General features: G+C 52.5%; 2 protein-coding genes across 3 annotated transcripts; one reads left to right on the plus strand and one right to left on the minus strand.

Annotated features, from left to right (window-relative positions):
* Positions 1-4,322: 4,322 nt before the first annotated feature.
* LOC118078315 (transmembrane 4 L6 family member 5-like) lies at positions 4,323-9,938 on the plus strand. Of its 2 annotated transcripts, none has more exons than XM_035102128.2 (5): positions 4,323-4,535; positions 6,769-6,849; positions 8,056-8,195; positions 9,368-9,563; positions 9,782-9,938. In XM_035102128.2, the coding sequence occupies exons 1-5, from the start codon at positions 4,362-4,364 to the stop codon at positions 9,797-9,799; spliced, it is 609 nt and encodes a 202-aa protein (XP_034958019.1). In that variant the 5' UTR covers positions 4,323-4,361; the 3' UTR covers positions 9,800-9,938. The 2 variants fall into 2 exon arrangements, with proteins under 2 accessions (XP_034958019.1, XP_034958020.1); XM_035102129.2 differs by having other exon boundaries at positions 9,368-9,503; positions 9,782-9,936.
* Positions 9,939-11,182: 1,244 nt separating this feature from the next.
* Positions 11,183-14,828, minus strand: LOC118078321 (vitelline membrane outer layer protein 1 homolog). Its single transcript, XM_060281412.1, has 3 exons — positions 14,457-14,828; positions 12,269-12,390; positions 11,183-11,489 (listed from the first exon to the last, which is right to left on the minus strand). The coding sequence occupies exons 1-3, from the start codon at positions 14,826-14,828 to the stop codon at positions 11,183-11,185; spliced, it is 801 nt and encodes a 266-aa protein (XP_060137395.1).
* Between the last annotated feature and the right edge of the window lie 3,869 nt (positions 14,829-18,697).

The following is an 18,697-nucleotide window of genomic DNA, read 5'->3' on the forward strand; positions in this document are numbered from 1 at the left end:
TGAGCACCCCCAGAGCTGCTGCAATTTTTTCGGGGGAGGGGAAGCCATGGGAGTAGCCAGGATTTTTTTCGGGGGGGGGGCAGGACACCCACCTGCCATCATCCTCTGTCTGGCTCTGTCTAGCAGATTCGGAATGACCTGGGTCAGCAGCAGTTGCTTTAAATTACTTTCTTTTGACCCCAAGCGCTCAGAAAAATCTTTCTGCGATTTGTAGTTTGGGGTAAGTATTATTATTATTATTTTAATAAACTTTATTGAAGTTCAAATCAAAACAAACAAATCGTACAAATCATAATATAACCAAACTTAGAAATAAAATATAAATAAAATCTAATACAAAAATCCACTGAACTTTATCTGTATTTTCCCTTTACTCAATCTAAATCATATTAAACGAATCAGACAATAAATAAACATAACAAATAAAACAAACAAAATTATCCTCTCCAACCATTAAACTTCCACTTATCACCATCTCAGGTTAATTAACTATTTTAACTACCGGTAGTTACTGCTTCCATTATCACGATATACTTCCCTGATACTTTCCTCTTGTAATTATATATATACCTATAAGATATAAATACATCCACACATTTCATTTATAGTCCCTTATACCTATATCCATACATATATATTCTTAAATTTACGTTCAGTACGGAACGTTAGAAATAAATCAGGATTTTAGTGTAGGGCACAGTGCTATTATTATTTTTTGGTTTGTGGGAGGGGTAGCTACCCCCCATCTACCTCCATCGGGGTGGCCTCTTGGCTGGCAGGTTTCTGAGCTGTTTTCATCTTAGCCAGAACCTGGAGGAGCAGCATGCAGGAGAAAAGGCCCTGCAAGAACCAGGAAACCCCACCCTAGATCACAGAACTGTCGAGCTGGAAGGGACCCCCAAGGGTCATCCAGTCCACCCCCTGCAATGCAGGAATCTCAACTCAAGCATCCAGGATGGATGGTCATCCCACCTCTGCTTAAAAACATCCAAGGAAGGAGAGTCCACCACCTTCTTCCCATCCTAATTCCCCCCCCCCTGATGTTTGCTTGGAATCTCCTTTCTTGTCTTTTTAATCCTTTGTTCTCCTCTCCTGAGCAGGAGAAAACAAACTTACTCCCTCTTCCATGACGGAGCCCTTGAGATATTGGATGAGGGAGGAGTGAGGAGGAGGCACACGCTTCCTGCCTTTTCTGCGACTGAAGAGAGGAGACAGTAGATCCATCCCAGGAAATATTCCTAGTGATTTTTAATGGCATTTTAGTTCCTGCCCTTATTCCCCCTACTATATTGCAGTAGGGACGCGGGTGGCGCTGTGGTCTAAACAACTGAGCCTAGGGCTTGCTGATCAGAAGGTAGGCAGTTCGAATCCTCCCCCCACGGGGCGAGCTCCCGTTGCTCAGTCCCAGCTCCTGCCCACCTAGCAGTTCGAAAGCATGTCAAGTGCAAGTAGATAAATAGGTACCGCTCTGGCGGGAAGGTAAACGGCGTTTCCGTGCGCTGCTCTGGTTTGCCAGAAGCGGCTTAGTCATGCTGACCACATGACCTGGAAGCTATACGCCGGCTCCCTCAGCCAATAATGCGAGATGAGCGCCGCAACCCCAGAGTCGGTCACGACTGGACCTAATGGTCAGGGGTCCCTTTACCTTTACCTTTATATTGCATTACAGTTTGTATCCTGTGGAGTATGATATAATACGAGGTGTAAGAGATAAAACAAGCTATAAAAATACAATTAGCAGAGAACACGGCAAAGGCGACAAGTTCTGAAAGACTCGTTTCTGGGTTCGGTCCTGGAACAGAAGGAGTGCAAAACCAGAAAAAAGGTCAACATCACAAGTGATATAAATGTGAGATACTTATTGGCATCACTGCGTACAAATGGTGGCAGCTGATAAACACAGAAAGAAAATGTGTGAGAATGGGGAAAGCTTAGTACAAAAAAGCTCTCTCTCTCTCTCTCCCTCTCCCTCTCTCCCTCTCTCTCTCTCTCTCCCTCTCTCCCTCTCTCCCTCCCTCTCTCTCATTTCTATCTATCTATCTCTATCCAGTGGGTTGGTCTAGATTACTCTTGGAGGCCCTTTCCAACTACAGAATATGATTATATGTACAGAGGGCAGAGCTCCTGAAACTGGGATTGTTGAGCTTTTGGGAACACAGTTATTGAGCTTTTTAAAAAAGAAGAAGAAGAAGAAGTTTTGCCCAAAGTTGTTTGGCTTCCAAAAAAGAAACTGACCTTCTCTGCAGTGGCTCCCCACCTGCTCTCCCTAAGGAAATTCATCTAGCGGCTTCATTATACACCTTTAGGCACCAGACAAAAACATTGGTTGCTTTGGTTGTCATCCTATGCCTTTTTAAAATTGGGGGGGGGGGTGTTATTGGTTGTTCTTTTTATTTTGATTTGTTATAAAATCATATTGGGGGGGGGGTTTGCAGGACACCATTACTAATGAACAGAGAGGGGTGACCGAATCTGGGGGTGACCGAATCTGGCAGCTGCAGTTACCCAGAATCCCATGCTACACCACCTTCGCCTCTGCTCCACTCCAGAGACCCGCACCCCTCCCCTGCCCTAAGGATCAGCATATGCAAACATCTCCCAAGGATGCCATAAACTCACACATTTCCCCTCTCCACCTCCCCTCCGCCCAGAACAAAACAATGTTTCCAGAAGAAGGAGGGGGGAAAGCCGCCCAAATCCAAAGCGACACTTTTCTACTCAAGTTAATAATACAGCCTATTATATGCTCTCTTACCATGAACCCTGCCTTTTTTATATGTCCCCTTATATGCCTTCTTAGCTAACATGTCTGCTCATTTTATATGTCTTCTTATTATGAAATCCTTATGTGTATGTAGCCACTAGACGTTCCTTCATTATGTGCCTTCCAACGTTTCTAGGAAAACCTATCCGCTGCCTCAGTATTACAATTACTGCTTTATATAAGCTAGTATCCCTCTGTATTAGAATTACTGTTTTATACCTTAGAACTGTATATGTCAGGACTGCTACCTTTTAATTAGAAATCCCTGTATTAGGTATGTTTTCCAGGTATATTTTCTGTATGAACCCTGTATGACCCCAACCCACCTGAACCTTGCCCTACTACCACCCTATACCCATTCAAGGACACACGGACAATAGAGGGATTAGCTGGAACAACTTTATTCAAACAGAATGTCATCTTCAACGTAGTCCATCCTTCCATGACCTGGAGGAAAACACCTGCCGGGCGGACCCCAATCCCTCGGCAATCTCCAGGAACAGCCCCACCTCAACTCCCATCTAGACTGATCAAACAAAGGGAAACTCATCAACAACGGGAGGAGAGCGATTGACATCCCACCATATGAAGAAATCGTCCTCTCTGCACCCAGTTAATCCCATCACCACCCATCCTCCTTGTCCTTCCCCTCCCTCCCAGTAAAGGGATTTTCATGTGGGGACAGGAGGGTATAAGAGGGAGGTTCACCATTTCCCGGGGTTCCCTTCCTACATTCTTTGAGGCAGGGACCCTACAGCTGTAGTTCTTTCTTTTTTGTAATAAAAGGATCAGTTTGTTTTTCCTGACAGCATCGTGTGGTCTCTGTCATTTTCCCGGCAGAGCTGAACTTAGTGCAAATTTTGGAGCTTCCGACCCGCGTCTGTCCTTCCTAAAAGGCAACGCATTTTGGGGTACATTTTTTCATAACAGATTCTATATTTTGTGGTTTTATATTTATATTTATATTCTGATTTTGTTCTGTGCACCGGCTTGAGGCCTCCAGGAATGGGGCAGTGTATGAATTCAATAAACAAACAAATAAATAGAATTCTAGAACTGTAGAGTTGGGAGCGACCCCCAAGGCCATCTAGGCCATCCCCCTGCAAGCTACAAGAAAGAAGATTCCACTTAGGAAGAACTTCCTGACAGTAAGAGCTGTTTGACAGTGGAACTTGCTGCCAAGGAGTGTGGCGGAGTCTCCTTCTTTGGAGGTCTTTAAGCGGAGGCTTGACAGCCATTTGTCAGGAATGCTTTGATGGTGTATCCTGCTTGGCAGGGGGTTGGACTGGATGGCCCTTGGGGTCTCTAAAACCCTGCAAGGAGGGAGGGAGAGTTTCTGTGCAGCAGAGAAGAGGAGGAGGAGGAGGAGGTGGAGGAGGAGGAGGAGGAGGAGGAGGAGGAGGAGGAGGAGGAGGAGGAGGAGGAGGAGGAGGAGGCCGGGATGCCAGGCTGGGAAATGGCTAGGAGGGGAGGAGATGTTTTGCCTCTCCTCTCGCCAGCCCTTTGCCCTCCTTATCTGCAAACAAACAGTTTCCTGCTCTGGCCTCCTCCTCCGCAGCACCTGCGCCCGTCTCCCTCCGAGGCCTCCCCTCCCGCCATGTGCACCGGCAAGTGCTCCCGCCTGGTGGGCCTCTGCCTGGTGACGGCCGGCCTGGCCTGCATGGTGGCCAACATCCTCCTGATGTTCCCCAACATGCAGCGGGACTGGACCCCACAGCACATCACTACCCAAGTGTGGCTCATGGGGGGCCTCGTCGGTGGGGGGCTGATGGTGAGTGCTCAGGGCTTTTGCCTCCATGGGGTGGGGTGGGCTAGATGACCCTCGGGGGGCCCTTCCCAGGGAGGGGATGGATAGCCGCCTGCCAGTTCTTGAGCTGAGATTCCTGCATTCCAGGGGGTTGGGCTAGATGACCCTGGGGTGCCTTCCCTCCCTATGATTCTCAGGACTTGGAGCTGGGAAGAGCCTCCCTTCATGGCTTGGGGACATGTCGCTGGTGGGTGGGAGAGATGCTGCTGCTTCCTCCTCCCTTGTGCAGCCTGGCTCACTTCCTCGAGTTGTCTACCCAGGGACACCTCTGACACCAACCTACAGTTCCCCCCATAGCATGACCTGATTGCATGGGATACTCAGGAGCAGAGCGACTCCGGCAGGGCCAGATTGAGGTTGGATGAGGCCCTAAGCTCCTGAAGGTCATGGGGCCCCTGATGTGTCCAGCTATCCTTTGTCAACAGCAAATTGTCGCTGTTTTCTGTGTTGAACATATGCCATATGGTAATTTATGGACCTAATAGGTATCTCAAGCCAATTGCCACTGTTGCTGTATCTAGGTTTTATTTGTGTGTTTTTTATCTTATATTTTGGAAATGTACATCCAGTGGGGCCCTAAGCTAGAGCTCGTTTAGCTTATACATCTCTCTGGCACTGGTTTAGGGAGGTTGACAGCCCTGGCCCACAGCAGGACCCGGTCTCTCTCTCCTGGCAACGGGGTGCAAAGGGATTGGGGGTGCCATTGGAGAACCCAGAGGAAGCCCATCACCCAGTCTGCCCCCAGCCCCACCTCCACCCCATTCTTCCCACACACAGCCTCGCTTTCTCTCATGGTGAACTTTGTGCAAACTCCCCCCCCCACTCTGTGGGAGATAACAGGGCCCTTATCTGCAAGGGAGACAGCTGGCATGGAGTGGGGGGGGGGCAATAAAACAAGGTGACCTCTGCCCCCGAAAGGGGAAATGAGGCGCATCACAGGAGAAGGCAGGAGTGGCAAAGGTTTGCTGGAGGGACCTGATGGGGGGGTCACCGCTCTGACCGGGGTGTGTGCCACTGCCCATGTTTCAGATCCACCTGCCTTTCCTATCAAATGACAGGTGTCGTCTGCTTCTGGCATTCTGCAGCCTGAGAGATGTTCAAGCAAAGGCAGGTCCTGAATCCGAGAAGCCCAGCCCAGTGGCATCACGTGGGGAGGGCCAGGGGGGCAGTGGCGAGAAGTGAGGTTACAGGGAACCAGGCAGAGGGCCTTCTCGGTGGTGGCACCCTTCCTTGTGGCATGCCCTCCCATCAGAGGTCAAGGAAATAAACAGCTACAGTCATACCTCGGTTTAAGTCCGCAGCGGTTTGAGTACTCTCTGTTCGAGTACTCTGCGGATCCGGAAGTCTTTACTTCCGGGTTCCGCGGCACGCACATGTGCAGAAGCGATCTGTGTGGTGCGTGCTTGCGCAGAAGCGCTCTATCGGTGGTTCGCACACGCGCGCTATCGCTGCTCCATTTAAGTACTTTTCAGGGAGCGACCGGCTCCCCGGAACCAATTGTGTACTTAAACTGAGGTACCACTGTATCTGACTTTTAGAAGACAACTGAAGGCAGCCCTGAATGTTTTTAATGTTTGATGTTCCATTCCGTGTTTCTATCTGTTGGAAGCCGCCCAAATCTGCTGGGACAACCCATCCAGAGGGGTAGTCATCAGATTGATGTCATTGTTATTAATGGTGTGGGCAGCCAGGCCAATCCAGGGGCCACCTTGGAGGAGTTAACCTCTGGAACTCACTGCTGCGGGAATGAGTGGCCGCCACCCACTTGGGTCTCTTGAAAAGAGGGTTGGGCAAGTTCATGGAGGGGGCTATCCATGGCTACTGAATCCCAGTTGCTGGGAGCCACATGAGCGGGGAGTGGCTCTTGTGCTCGGATCCTGCTTGCAAGTTTCCCATCGAGGAGGATGCTAGGCCAGGCCCAGGCGTCCCCTTATGTCCTGAGATCAGGAGTCCTGTTTTCTGGCTTTCCCCTTTAAGCCATGGCGAGAGCAGGATTCTGGACAAGACGGCTTCTTCTTACTTTTTTGTGGAGCTACCTGAGCCAGAGGCAGTCTATCTGGCCTCCTAGGTTCTCTGGGGCACTTGGCTGCTGTGAGGAGAGGAGGCTGACCCAGGAGTGTGTGTGTGTGGGGGGTCTTCCTTGGGGCTGATCCAGCAACTCTCTGACCTCCCCCTCCTCCCTTTCTGCCTCCCCCAGGTCCTCTGCACCGGGTGCTCTGCCGTGAAGGCCGGAGGGAAAGGTTGCTGCGGATACGGATGCTGTGGGAACAGGTGTCGGGTACGGATCCTTGGCCACTCTTCCCCATCTCTTCCTCTGCCTCGTCTGCCAGGGGGCCCAGCACTCTCTCGGCCCCTTGAGCCCCTACCTACAAGGGGCCTGCTAGAGAAAGCCAGGCCTCCGGAACTAAACTTCCCACCAGACCCAGCCAGCCAGCACATCCTGCCACGGGGCTGGCTAGGGGCTGGTGGAAATTCTAGTCCCTCCCCAATAATAATAATAATAATAATAATAATAATAATAATAATAATTGGTGAATAATCCAGTTGGTAGACAGGATTGGGGGTTTGAGCCCCATGTTGAGCAAAAGATTCCTGCATTGAAGCGGGTTGGGATGGATGACCCCTGGGGTTCCTTCCAACTCTACATTCCTGTGATTCTATGGAAACCTCTGGAGGACTCCAGGCTGGCAGAGGTTGCACTGCTGGAAGGGCCTGGCTCTGTGTGTGTGTGTGTGTGTGTGTGTGTGTGTGTGTGTGTGTGTGTTTATTCCGTTTCTCTGCCTTTATTACGTGTGTGTGTGTGTGTGTGTGTGTGTGTGTGTGTGTGTGTGTGTGTGTGTAAAAGTGAGAACAAGCCAGCAACTCAGCTGAGGCTGGGCATGATCCTTGGGGCAGAGAAGTGGAAGGTGTTTTCATTCCCAAACATTCCCCCCTTTAAAAACAACAACCCAATAATCTGATCCAGGCCTACAAGGGGCCAGCTGCTCCTTTGTGAATATGGCCACCTTGCACCCTGAACCCTTTATTCCTATTTTCAGCTCTGGCCAAGGAGGGGGAATCAAGCAGATCACAAACGGTCGTTTATTTTATGTGCCCTGGAGGACCCCACCCCGCTTTTGGGTTCCTCTCCCCACCCCCACCCCGGCCCAGTAGTGAGGTAAAGGCACTCTGTCCAGGCACAGAGGCATGTGCATCAGACACCAGGACTCATTGGCACGCTCTGCACATGCCCCCCAATGATGTTTTCGCAGACACAACCTGGGGGTCTGGTTGCAGTTTAGGGGTACAGAGTCCTGTTTCTAGGTAGGGAGACTGGGAGCTCCCACCTTGTCCCACCAAGGGGAGAGGAAGAGGGGTGAGCGTCCTATCGTGGCAGTGCCAAGAGGGCTCTGGGTTCAAGTCCTTGGAGCAGAAGAGGGGCTGGGCAAGTGGGGCATGTGTTGGGCGGCACCAGGCCCCCTCCTCACCTTCTCCTCCACCACAGATGCTGCGCTCCGTCTTCTGCTCCATCTTTGGGGGGCTGGGGGGCTTCTACTGCCTTGTGGTGTCGTCCACCGGCCTGGCCGACGGACCCTGGTGCGAGGTGAAGAATGGGACGTGGGGGTCACCTTTCAAGGACCTCAGGTGAGGAGCTGGGGGGCGGGTTCTTGGGAGGCAACTGATTTGCAAGGGCTCCTCCCAAACACCTGCAGGAGAGAGGGAGGGACAGCCCCCCCTCCCCACCCCCTGGGGGACTTTAAAAGAGGATCAGACAAGCTTCTGAATCCCAGTTGCTGGAAACCTCAGGAGGCGGGCAGGAAGCACTCTTGTGCTCGGATCCTGGCTGCAAGTGTCTCGTTTGGGATAGACCCAGGTTTGGAGAGACATGGCTTCAAATCTCCGCACTTGGCCAAGAAACTCTGTGGGCGGGGCCAGATTTACGTATAAGCTAAACAAGCTATAGCTTAGGTCCCCACTCTCTTGCCCCCCCCCCAATATACTTCTTCGTAATTGTATTTCACTATTAATATACTTCTTCTTAATAGTATTTCAGTTCAAGAATTACTGTGATAACATACATATTATGTTCTGTGCAAATGGCTTTAGATACCTATGAGGTCTATCAATTACCATATAGCAAACTTTTTCAACAGGGGGCCGGTCCACTGTCCCTCAGACCTTGTGGGGGGCCGGACTATATTTTTTTAAAAAATATGAACTAATTCCTATGCCCCACAAATAACCCAGAGATGCATTTTAAATAAAAGGACACATTCTACTCATGTAAAAACATGCTGATTCCCGGACCGTCCGCGGGCCGGATTTAGAAGGCGATTGGGCCACATCCGGCCACCGGGCCTTAGTTGGGGCACCCCTGCCATATAGCATATATTCAACACAAAAAAGCAGGGACCATTTGTTGTTGGCAAAGGACAGCTGGACCTAGAAAGGGCCCCATGACTTTCAAACCTAAATCCTACCCTGTGGGTCTGTGGGTCTGACCACCTCTCAGCCTAGGATATCTCGCAGGGCTGTGGAGCGGGACCCCCGGGTCATCCAGCCCAGGAATCACAAGTGAAGCGTCCCTTCAAGCAGAGGGCCATCCAACCTCTGCTTAAATCAATGGTGGAGTCTCCTTCTTTGGAGGTCTTGAAGCAGAGGCTTGACAGGCATATGTCAGGAATGCTTTGATGGTGTTTCCTGCTTGGCAGGGGGTTGGACTGGATGGCCCTTGGGGTCTCTTCCAACTCTAGGATTCTATGAAATAGCGCCCCCTGAGCTGATGGCGCTGGCCTGCCTGCCTGTCTCCCCCTCAGTGAGAGCTACCTGGGCAACCGGACGCTGTGGGAGGCGGCGTGCGTGAACCCCCCCAACGTGGTGCTGTGGCACGTGGTGCTCTTCTCCATCCTGCTGGGCCTGGGGCTGCTGGAGGTGGCGCTGTGCGGACTTCAGGTGGTCAATGGACTGGTGGGCACCGTGTGCGGGGACTGCCGCAAAGACGAGGACCGGGCGGTAAGGGGGACTGCTGCCAAATGGGGGGGGGCGGGCCGGGAAGGCTCGTGGGAGGAGGGCCAGTGACCCCCCACCTGGCAAAGCAGGGCCACCCCCGGCGGGGGTTGTGGCCTCTCTTGGCTCCCACCAGATCGGGCGCTAAGTCCAGGTGCTACTAGCCACGGCCCCTGCGAGTCATCTGTTTCACTGGCCCATTTATCTCTCTCCTTTTCTCGTAGGGCGACGGGGGCCTTTGAGGGACCCAGCTGGGCTAGACTCCCCACCCGCAACGTGCACACTCCCTCCAAGCTCCCCCGCAGCCCCCACCCCCACCCCTCACCTCTACGGTTTTAAAAAGTCGGAATAAACCAGCTCTCTCCCGGTTGTTGAGTCCGGCTCTGCAGGGTTGCTGTGCGGGGGGGGGGGAGGCGGAGCTTTTGGAGGGAGGCGCTGAACGGGGGACCCTGAAGAGAGGGATCTGGATCTGCTGCGCGGGGGGGGGGGGGCTGCAACAAGGGGAGAAGATTCTCGCACACTTTGGGGCTGCAGCAAGCAGCGCACGCACCGTTAAGCTGCGGAACTCCCTCCCGCAGGAAGCAGCGATGGCTTTGAAAGAGGGCTAGACAGACAGATCCACGGAGGGCTAGACAGACAGATCCACGGACTGGCCGGCTCAGCAGACTCTGCCGGGCTCGGTGGTCTCGCTTTGCCCTCATCCGGCGGGGCTTGTCTTGCGTTCTTATGAGTGGCCTTTGGGGATAGAGTGCCTCCGAGAAGTGAGGTTCCATTCAGCCACAAGGGCTGGCCGGTGGCCGGAGGAGCATCGCTTGACATTTCCAAGTTCTGCAGTCGTAAAAGGAGGAGGAAGTGCTCAGGGTGGACTGGAAGGGGGGGGGAGGATGGACAGTGCCTTAAAAAGGCACTCCTCATAGGCTCAGAGGCACTTTGCTCATATACCTGGTGAACAGCTAGCGGGGACAGAGATGAGTGAGCCATGTGGAGTAGTGGGAAGTGTCAGACCATGACCTGGGAGACCAGGGTACAAATCCCGCCCCCAGCCCCGGCCATGATTCTCCCTGGCTTCCCTTCAGGGGCTAGTCGCTGCCTCTCGCAGCCTCACCTACCTGGCAGGGATGGAATGAGGAAGAGCAAACCCTAGGCGCTACCTTGAGCTTCTTGGAGAGAAGAAGGTGGACTGTCCAAGCAAGCAAGCACTTTGCACGCGCTCAGAGGCAATTTTTATTGTTAATGCATTCTGGGACAAAGCCTGGGTTCAGAAGGAGGGGGCGTGTCAGCTGCTGATGGAGACCTGGTGCAACAGGTGTGGGAGAGGGAAGTAACATAGAAGTGTAGAGTTGAAAGGGATCCCCGGGGGTAATCTAGTCCAGCCCCCTAAAATGCCTAAAGCATCCGTGACAGAGGGCCACATAAAGGTCATCCATTCCAACTCCCTGCAAATCAGAAGGATCGAGCTGGAAGGCACGCCCGCCCCAGGGCCATTGAGCCCGCCCCGCTGCCCCTCAGAAAGCACGACCAGGCCAGTGCAGGAGAAGCAGGACGGGGCCCGCTGCTCCCTGCTGGCCTTTCCCCGACGGCAGGGCCGGCCGGGTCGGCGCGGGAGGGGTCCCGTCCCTCCCTCCTCAGCGGCTGCAGCAGAAGAAGCGCACGTCGTTGAGGGCGGTGTCGTCCCTCAGGGCTCCCCGCACGGGGTCCTGCTTGGTCTGGATGCCACACAGGCCCTTCCGGCAGGGCGGGCTCCACTCGCCGTACTCCCCCCAGCTCAAGCCGCGCCCCTCCAGGTGGGCGCCCTCTCCGGAGCAGGCGAAGCGGGCGTTGGTGGCGCCCATGTCGTCGTGGATGCCGCGCCGGGTCTGCTCCACCCTCAGCGAGAACCTGGTCAGGTACGTGCCCTCGGGGCACCAGCTGGGCGGCGACCACTGGCCCCACCTGGGGGAAGAAAAGGGAGCGGGAGTGAGAGAGTCAGGCCAGGGCCAGCCCTTCAGAGAGAGAGGCAGTGCGGTGCAGTGGTTGGAGTGCCGGACGGACCCTCGAGGACCTGGCGGAGACCAGGCTTCGAATCCCCTCTGGCTGGGTGAATGCCTCTCACCCTCGCCGGCCTTGCAGGGTTGGTAGAATCCTAGAATTGCGGTGTTGGAAGGGTCCTCGAGGGCCATCTAGTCCAGCCCCCTGCAATGCACGCCATGATGAGGTCACAAATGGTTGTGCTCTCTGGGGCGGATGGGAGATGCAGGTCAGAACAGGTGGAGTCACGCAAACATGGAACTGCGGAGTTGGGAGGGATCCCAAGGGGTCATCTAGCCCAACCCTCGGCAATGCAGGAATCACAGCTGAAGCATCCATGACAGATGGCCATCCAAGGACGGAGAGTCCGCCACCTCCCGTGTTGCAGGGATTAGATGAAGACTAGGACCTTGGAGAGACCAGGGTTCGAATCCCCACTCGGTCATGAAGCTCACCGAGTGACCGCCACCACAACCCTGCGAGGTAGGCCAGGATGAGAGAAGGCAGTAACTGCCCCCGGTCACCCAGTGAGAGCTTCAAGACCGAGTGCGGGGGTTCGAACCCAGATCCTATCCCAGCCAAGTGCCCTAAGGACCAGGGCAGCTGCGCCGCAATCCTTTGGGGCGGGCGGGGGTATGAGGCGCAGGGGGCAGAAGCAGCCAGGAGTCAGGGAGAGGGAGAGGGAGAGGGAGGGAGCCACTCACGGGCCGCTCTGGGACTCCACGGTGTGCGCTTCGTGCTTGTCCCCACGGCCGCCCCGAGTGCAGAAGAGCCGGATCCCGTTCAGCGCCGTGTCGTCGTCCATCGGGCCCCGGTAGGCTTCCACCTGGGGCGGCGAGGGAGAAGGGGGGTCGGCCAAAAGGATCCCGGAGATGGAGCGACACCTCCCCACACCCACACCCCCACACACAATGGGGAAAAGTTTTCGGCGTTTGGGGCTGTTCAAGTTAGAGAAAAGGCGAGCGAGAGTGGTGGGCAATGGGCATCCGCCTCTGTCTGGAGAGAGACCACGGAAGCCAAGCCGTTGTGTCAGCAGCACCGAAGTGACCTCCTCCCCAGGGCGCAAGTCTAGGCCGTGTGCCTGGGGGGCTTGGGCTTCCCAGATGACGAGACCCCCACGCCCCCCACCCCAGCCTTGGCTGCAGGAGTTGCCGGAAGGAGGCGTCCGAGCGAGGCGCCATCCAAGCATCTTAGAGACTCCACTCTGGAATTACGCAGGCAGAGCAAGGTGCTATTTAGGGGAGTTTTTAATATTTGATGTTTTCTCGTGCTTTTAATATTGTCCTGGGAGCCGCCCAGAGTGGCTGGGGAAACCCAGCCAGATGGGCGGAGTATAAGTAATAAATTACTATTATATTATTATCAATGTGTATAAAATCATTTCTACATGGAGAAAACATCCAGAGAAAAGTCACCCCCCTCTCTCAGGACACAGGGGAACTCGAGGGCATCCGGGGAAACGTGAATGTTGGGAGATTCAGCGCAGGTGACAGGAAGGACATCGTAGTTAAACACTGGAACTCCCGGCCACAGGAGGCAGTGAGGGCCACCAACCTAGATGGCTTTAAAAGAGGTTGGGATAAATCACGGAGGGAGAGAGGCATATGGATGGCAACTAGCCATGACAGTCATTCTCTGCTTCCACCTTCAGAGGCAGCAATGCCTCTCGGAACACAGTTGCTGGAAGCCACGGCACTCTTTCGTATGCAACAATCTTCCTCGCTAGGAGGAGGGATCACCAAAGAAGAAGAAGCTGGAACCTGCAGGAGGGGAAGGAGTTTTGGGTGTGAATCTTGCTAGCTGGCTTCCCATTGGGAACGCCATCACTCCCCCTCCAAGGTGCAACATCACAAAACATCTTGGAAATGGAGGGGGGTTGTTATTCCTTCCCCCTAATCAAGCTGTATAAAAGTGTTAATAAATGGAGGGGGGGAATGAATTCATTCCATTTTTGCTGTTTGGTCACTGGTCACTAGGGGAGCACAGGAGGCTATCAGGAAGAAAGGTGCTCTGTACATGCTCAGGGGCACCACCCAAATTTCACTCCTTCATAGGAGCAGATCTACTACTGTATGAAACTAATGAAGCTTCGGCTTCACGACCCCTAATCCCAGAGGAGCCCCAGAAGTGACTTCATTTCACATTCCTTTTAAAAAAGATTCCTTCCAGCAGCACCTTAAAGACCAGGGTTCCCAAACTAAGGCCCGGGGGCCGGATGCGGCCCAATCGCCTTCTAAATATGGCCCGTGGACGGTCCGGGAATCAGCATGTTTTTACATGAGTAGAATGTGTCCTTTTATTTAAAATGCATCTCTGGGTTATTTGTGGGGCATAGGAATTAGTTCATATTTTTTTCCAAAATATAGTCCGGCCCCCCACAAGGTCTGAGGAACAGTGGACCGGCCCCCTGCTGAAAAAGTTTGCTGACCCCTGTTAAAGACCAACTAAGTTTTTTATTTTGGTATGAGCTTTCGGGTGCATGCAAATTTCTTCAGATACGAAAGCTTATACCAAAATAAAAAACTTAGTTGGTCTTTAAAGTGCTGCTGGAAGGAATTTTTTTGATTTCGTTTCGACTACGTCAGACCAACACGGCTACCTACCTGTAACTTTTTAAAAGAATGGGTCTAGTAGACCCAATTTGAGCTGTGTGACTCAAATTGATTGTTTGTTCATATATTATATTTCAACAATCTGAAAGTTTGAGGGTCAGTAACGCAGATGTTGTGAAGGTTGCTGGTTGCGAAGGGGCCTCCATGACAGTTCAGGCTTCAGGGCCCCCCAATGTAGGTCCACCCCTAGGCTCAGCTGGGATGGCCCCCTGTTTTGGAGAGCCAGACCAGGCACAAAGGAGGGGTGGGGCTTTTCTTTTTGGTGGGGAGGGGGTGTTACCTTGAGGCTGAATCCCGTGGCGTAGGTCTCCTCCGGGCACATCTCCTGCCAGGCCCAGGCGCCCCAGAGGCCTCCGTTGGACACCCCAATTTCAGGCTTGAATTCCAGGACCTCTTTGGCCTCCGCTGCCATGGCTGCGGCCAGCAAGACGGCCACCAGGCCTGTGCGCCCCACTGGCCACATCGCAATGCTCAGGAGGTGCCTGTTGGTGGATGTGCCCCTTGGGTTTTTATCCCCTGGGCTGTGGCTGCGGGGTGGGCCTCCTCCTTGCCCAGGGATTGGCTCCCTCGGGGGGTGGAGGGCGCAGGCCTGGTGGCGGCAGCTTGTTCCGAGGCACCCACGGGTGCTGCCGCAGCAGGAGGACCGGTCCATCCAGTTCGGATTAACTCAGGACAAAAGGGGAAACTAGAACTCTGCTTCATTGATCTGCCCTGGAAGGAAGCCACCTGAGAAAGGACAATTTGTGGCCTCCTTTCTGAGCATCTCTCCCCCCCTAAACACAGCTTCATTTGTACTGTTGGCCTTTGATTCCGGTTTCATCCTCTGAGAGGCTCAAAGTGGCTAACAGGTTCCTTCCATTTTATCCTCGCAACAACAACCCTGCGAGGGAGGGGGAGGGAGTGCTACTAGCTGGCTGAGCTGGGATGTGGCGGCGGTGAAAAATGCGGATTTTGTGCCAGTGATCATGAGGAAAGGCGTTGGAAATAAAACTGCCCGTATCGTAATGCCACTATGCAAATCTGTGGCACAACCACACTTTGAATACCGTGTGACGTTCTGGTCGCCTCATCTCAAAAAGGACATTGCAGAGCTGGAGAAGGTTCAGAAAAGAGCCAGTGCAATGATCCAGGGAATGGAGGGGCTCCCCAAGGTGGAAAGTGATGCAGCATTTAGGACTTTTTAGTTTAGACTGAGGAATGGTGAGAGTATGATAGAAACTGTAAGATGATGCCTGGCAGGGAGAAAGTGGATGGAGCGAAGTTTTCCTCCCTCTCTCCTGACACTAGAACTCAGGAGCACCGAGTGAAGCTGAATGCTGGAAGATTCAGGGCAGAAAAAATAAAGTCCTCCTTCAGGCAGCTCAGAGTTAATCTATGGAACTCCCTCCCACAGGAGGCAATGGTGGCCCCCCCAACTTGGATGGCTTCAGAAGAGGACCAGCCCATTTCATGTAGGAGGAGAGGGCCTGCGGTGGCTGCTGGCCAGGACGGCTCTGCTTTGCCTCCACAATCAGAAGCTGCACTGCTTCACAAGGCCAGTTTGCTGGCAGCCACAGGAGGGGAGAATGTTGCTCTTGTGCTCGGATCCCGCTTGCGGGCTTCCCATAAGGAGCCTCTGGTTGGCCATCGTGAGAACAGGATGCTGGACTGGATGGGCCACACCACAGGCCTGATCCTGCAGAGCTCTTTTCATGTCCTGGCCAGGTCTCATCCAGCAGGCTGTTCTGATGTTCTCACGCTCTTACCAGTTTTCATCCAGTCCTTGCAACAACAGCCCTGCAAGGTAGGGGAAGTTAATAGATCACAACTGGCTGAGCCAGGATTTGTCCCAGCATGGTAGGCTCCCCCCCCCGGCTCTTAGCTGAGCTGGATTGGGACCAGGGGTAGTGCCCATGCCATGAAAGAAGTGCCCTGAAATCAAACTCTTCACCCTGAAAGCTTTGTCTCACCACCCAATTTATTCATAGTTACCCAGTATGGAGGTGAAGGTGGAAAACTTCAAAGGGCAGGATCCCTTGGCAAGAGAGTCACAGCCACGCCCCTTCCAATGTTATGCAACCGTCTAAGATTACCCAATAATCTTATAATTGCACAATGATAATAGTCAGGGACGCACTGCAATGTTCAGCACAGATCTCGGCTATAGCTGTTGTTTTCCGTGCACGTATAGCAGGCGAACGATGTGGAGGGCTCAGGTGCCCCAAAGGGAAACCCCAAGCAGGATCCAAGCACAAGAGCAACACTCTCCTGTGGCTGCCAGCAACGGGTGTCTTCTGGCCGTGGAGGCAGAGCAGAGCCATCCTGTAGCCAAGCCACCCACCTCCCTCTCCTCCTCCAGGAACATGCACAGTCCCCTTTAAAAGCCCCACAGGCGGGAAACCATCACTGTTTCCTGCAGGAGGGAGTTCCACAGTTTAACTACGGTATGACCGTAGTTTAACTACGGTATATCTTTCTGGTATAATTCCTCTGTGTATTCTTGCCACCTCTTCTTGATGTCTTCTGCTTCTGTTAGGTCCTCTTTCCACTTTTGTCCTTTATTATGGTAATCTTTGTACGAAACCTGTTCCTCACTTCCACTGTGTTTTCATAAGGGATTTGATTTAGATTGTATCTTACTGGCCCAGTGGTTTTTCCTACTTTCTTCAGTTTAAGCTGAAATTTTGCTATAAGAAGCTGATGATCTGAGTTACAGTCAGCTCCAGGTCTTGTTTTTGCTGACTGTATAGAGCTTCTCCATCTTTGGCTGCAGAGAATATAATCAATCTGATTTCGATGCTGCCCATTTGGTGATCTCCATGTGTAGAGTCGTCTCTTGTGTTGTTGGAAAAGAGTGTTTGTGATGACCAGCTTGTTCTCTTGACAGAACTCTATTAGCCTTTGCCCTGCTTTGTTTTGAACTCCAAGGCCAAACTTGCCAGTTGTTCCTTTTATCTCTTGATTCCCTACTTTAGCATTCCAATCCCCTGTAATGAGAAGAACCAGCGCCGTCTTAAGCGCCCCTGTCGCCATGGTGCGCCGGATCTCTCCGGCGCCCTTCTGCCCCGTTTCCCAGCGCAGTGGGCAGGTGGGCGCTGCGTGCAGCTGCGCAGCAAACCGGCCGACCAGCGGGCGGGCACAGCTCGCGGCGCCCTCCTGGCAGGCCGTCGCCATGGTGCCCTGCGCCACCGGGGGTCTACGATGAGCCGGCCCTGAGAAGAACATCCTTCTTTGGTGTCATTTCTAGAAGATGTTGTAAGTCTTCGTAGAATTGGTCAATTTCACTTTCTTCAGCACCGGTAGTTGGTGCATAAACTTGGATTACTGTGATGTTAAAAGGTCTGCCTTGGATTCGTATCGAGATCATTCTGTCATTCTTGAGATTGCATCCCATTACAGCTTTTGCCACTCTTTTGTTGACTATGAGGGCCACTCCATTTCTTCTACGGGATTCTTGCCCACAGTAGTAGATATGATAGTCATCCGAACTGCTTTCGCCCATTCTCTTCCATTTTAGTTCACTGATGCCCAGGATGTCAATATTTATTCTTGCCATCTCATTTTTGACCACATCCAGTTTACCAAGGTTCATGGTTCTTACATTCCAGGTTCTTATGCAATATTTTTCTTTACAGCATTGGACTTTCCTTTCGCTTCCAGGCATATCCGCAACTGAGCGTCCTTTCGGCTTTGGCCCAGCCGCTTCATCAGCTCTGAATCTACTTGTACTTGTCCTCCGCTCTTCCTCAGTAGCATGTTGGACACCTTCCGACCTGAGGGGCTCATCTTCCAGCGTCATAACTTTTATATGCCTGTTGTCTTTGTCCATTGAGTTTTCTTGGCAGGGATACTGGAGTGGCTTGCCAGTTCCTTCTCCAGGTGGATCACGTTTAGTCAAAACTCTCCACTATGACCTGTCGATCTTGGGTGGCCCTACACGGCATAGTTCATAGCTTCTCTGAGTTATTCAAGACCCTTCGCCACGACAAGGCAGTGATCCGTGAAGGGGAAAGTAGCACCTTAGAGACCAACTAAGTTTGTCATTGGTCTGAGCTTTCGTCTGCATGCACACTCCTTCAGATACACTGAAACAGAAGTCACCAGACCCTTATATATAGTGAGAGGGTAGAGAGGGGTATTACTCAGAAGGGTGGTGGGGGTGGGTGATTGGCTGATAGGTGTGGTAAACCTGTTGACTGTTAACGACTGCAATTGGTCTTACAGGAAAAAGCAAGGGATGAGATGGCTAAAAATAGCTTTATCATGTATAATGAGATAAGAATCCAATGTCTTTATTCAGACCAGGTCCCTCCATGGTTTTAAGTTTGTTAATAAGTTGCAGTTCAGCAACTTCTCTTTCCAGTCTATTTCTGAAATTCTTTTGCAATAAGACAGCTACTTTGAGATCTGGTATAGAATGTCCTGGGAGAGTGAAGTGTTCTCCTACTGGTTTCTCTGTCTTGTGATTCCTGATGTCAGATTTCTTTAGCCATCTCACCCCTTTTTTTTCTTGTAAGACCAATTTCATTTGTTAACAGTCTC

Source organism: Zootoca vivipara, chromosome 13 (genome assembly GCF_963506605.1).
Source record: "Zootoca vivipara chromosome 13, rZooViv1.1, whole genome shotgun sequence".
NCBI lineage: Eukaryota > Metazoa > Chordata > Lepidosauria > Squamata > Lacertidae > Zootoca > Zootoca vivipara.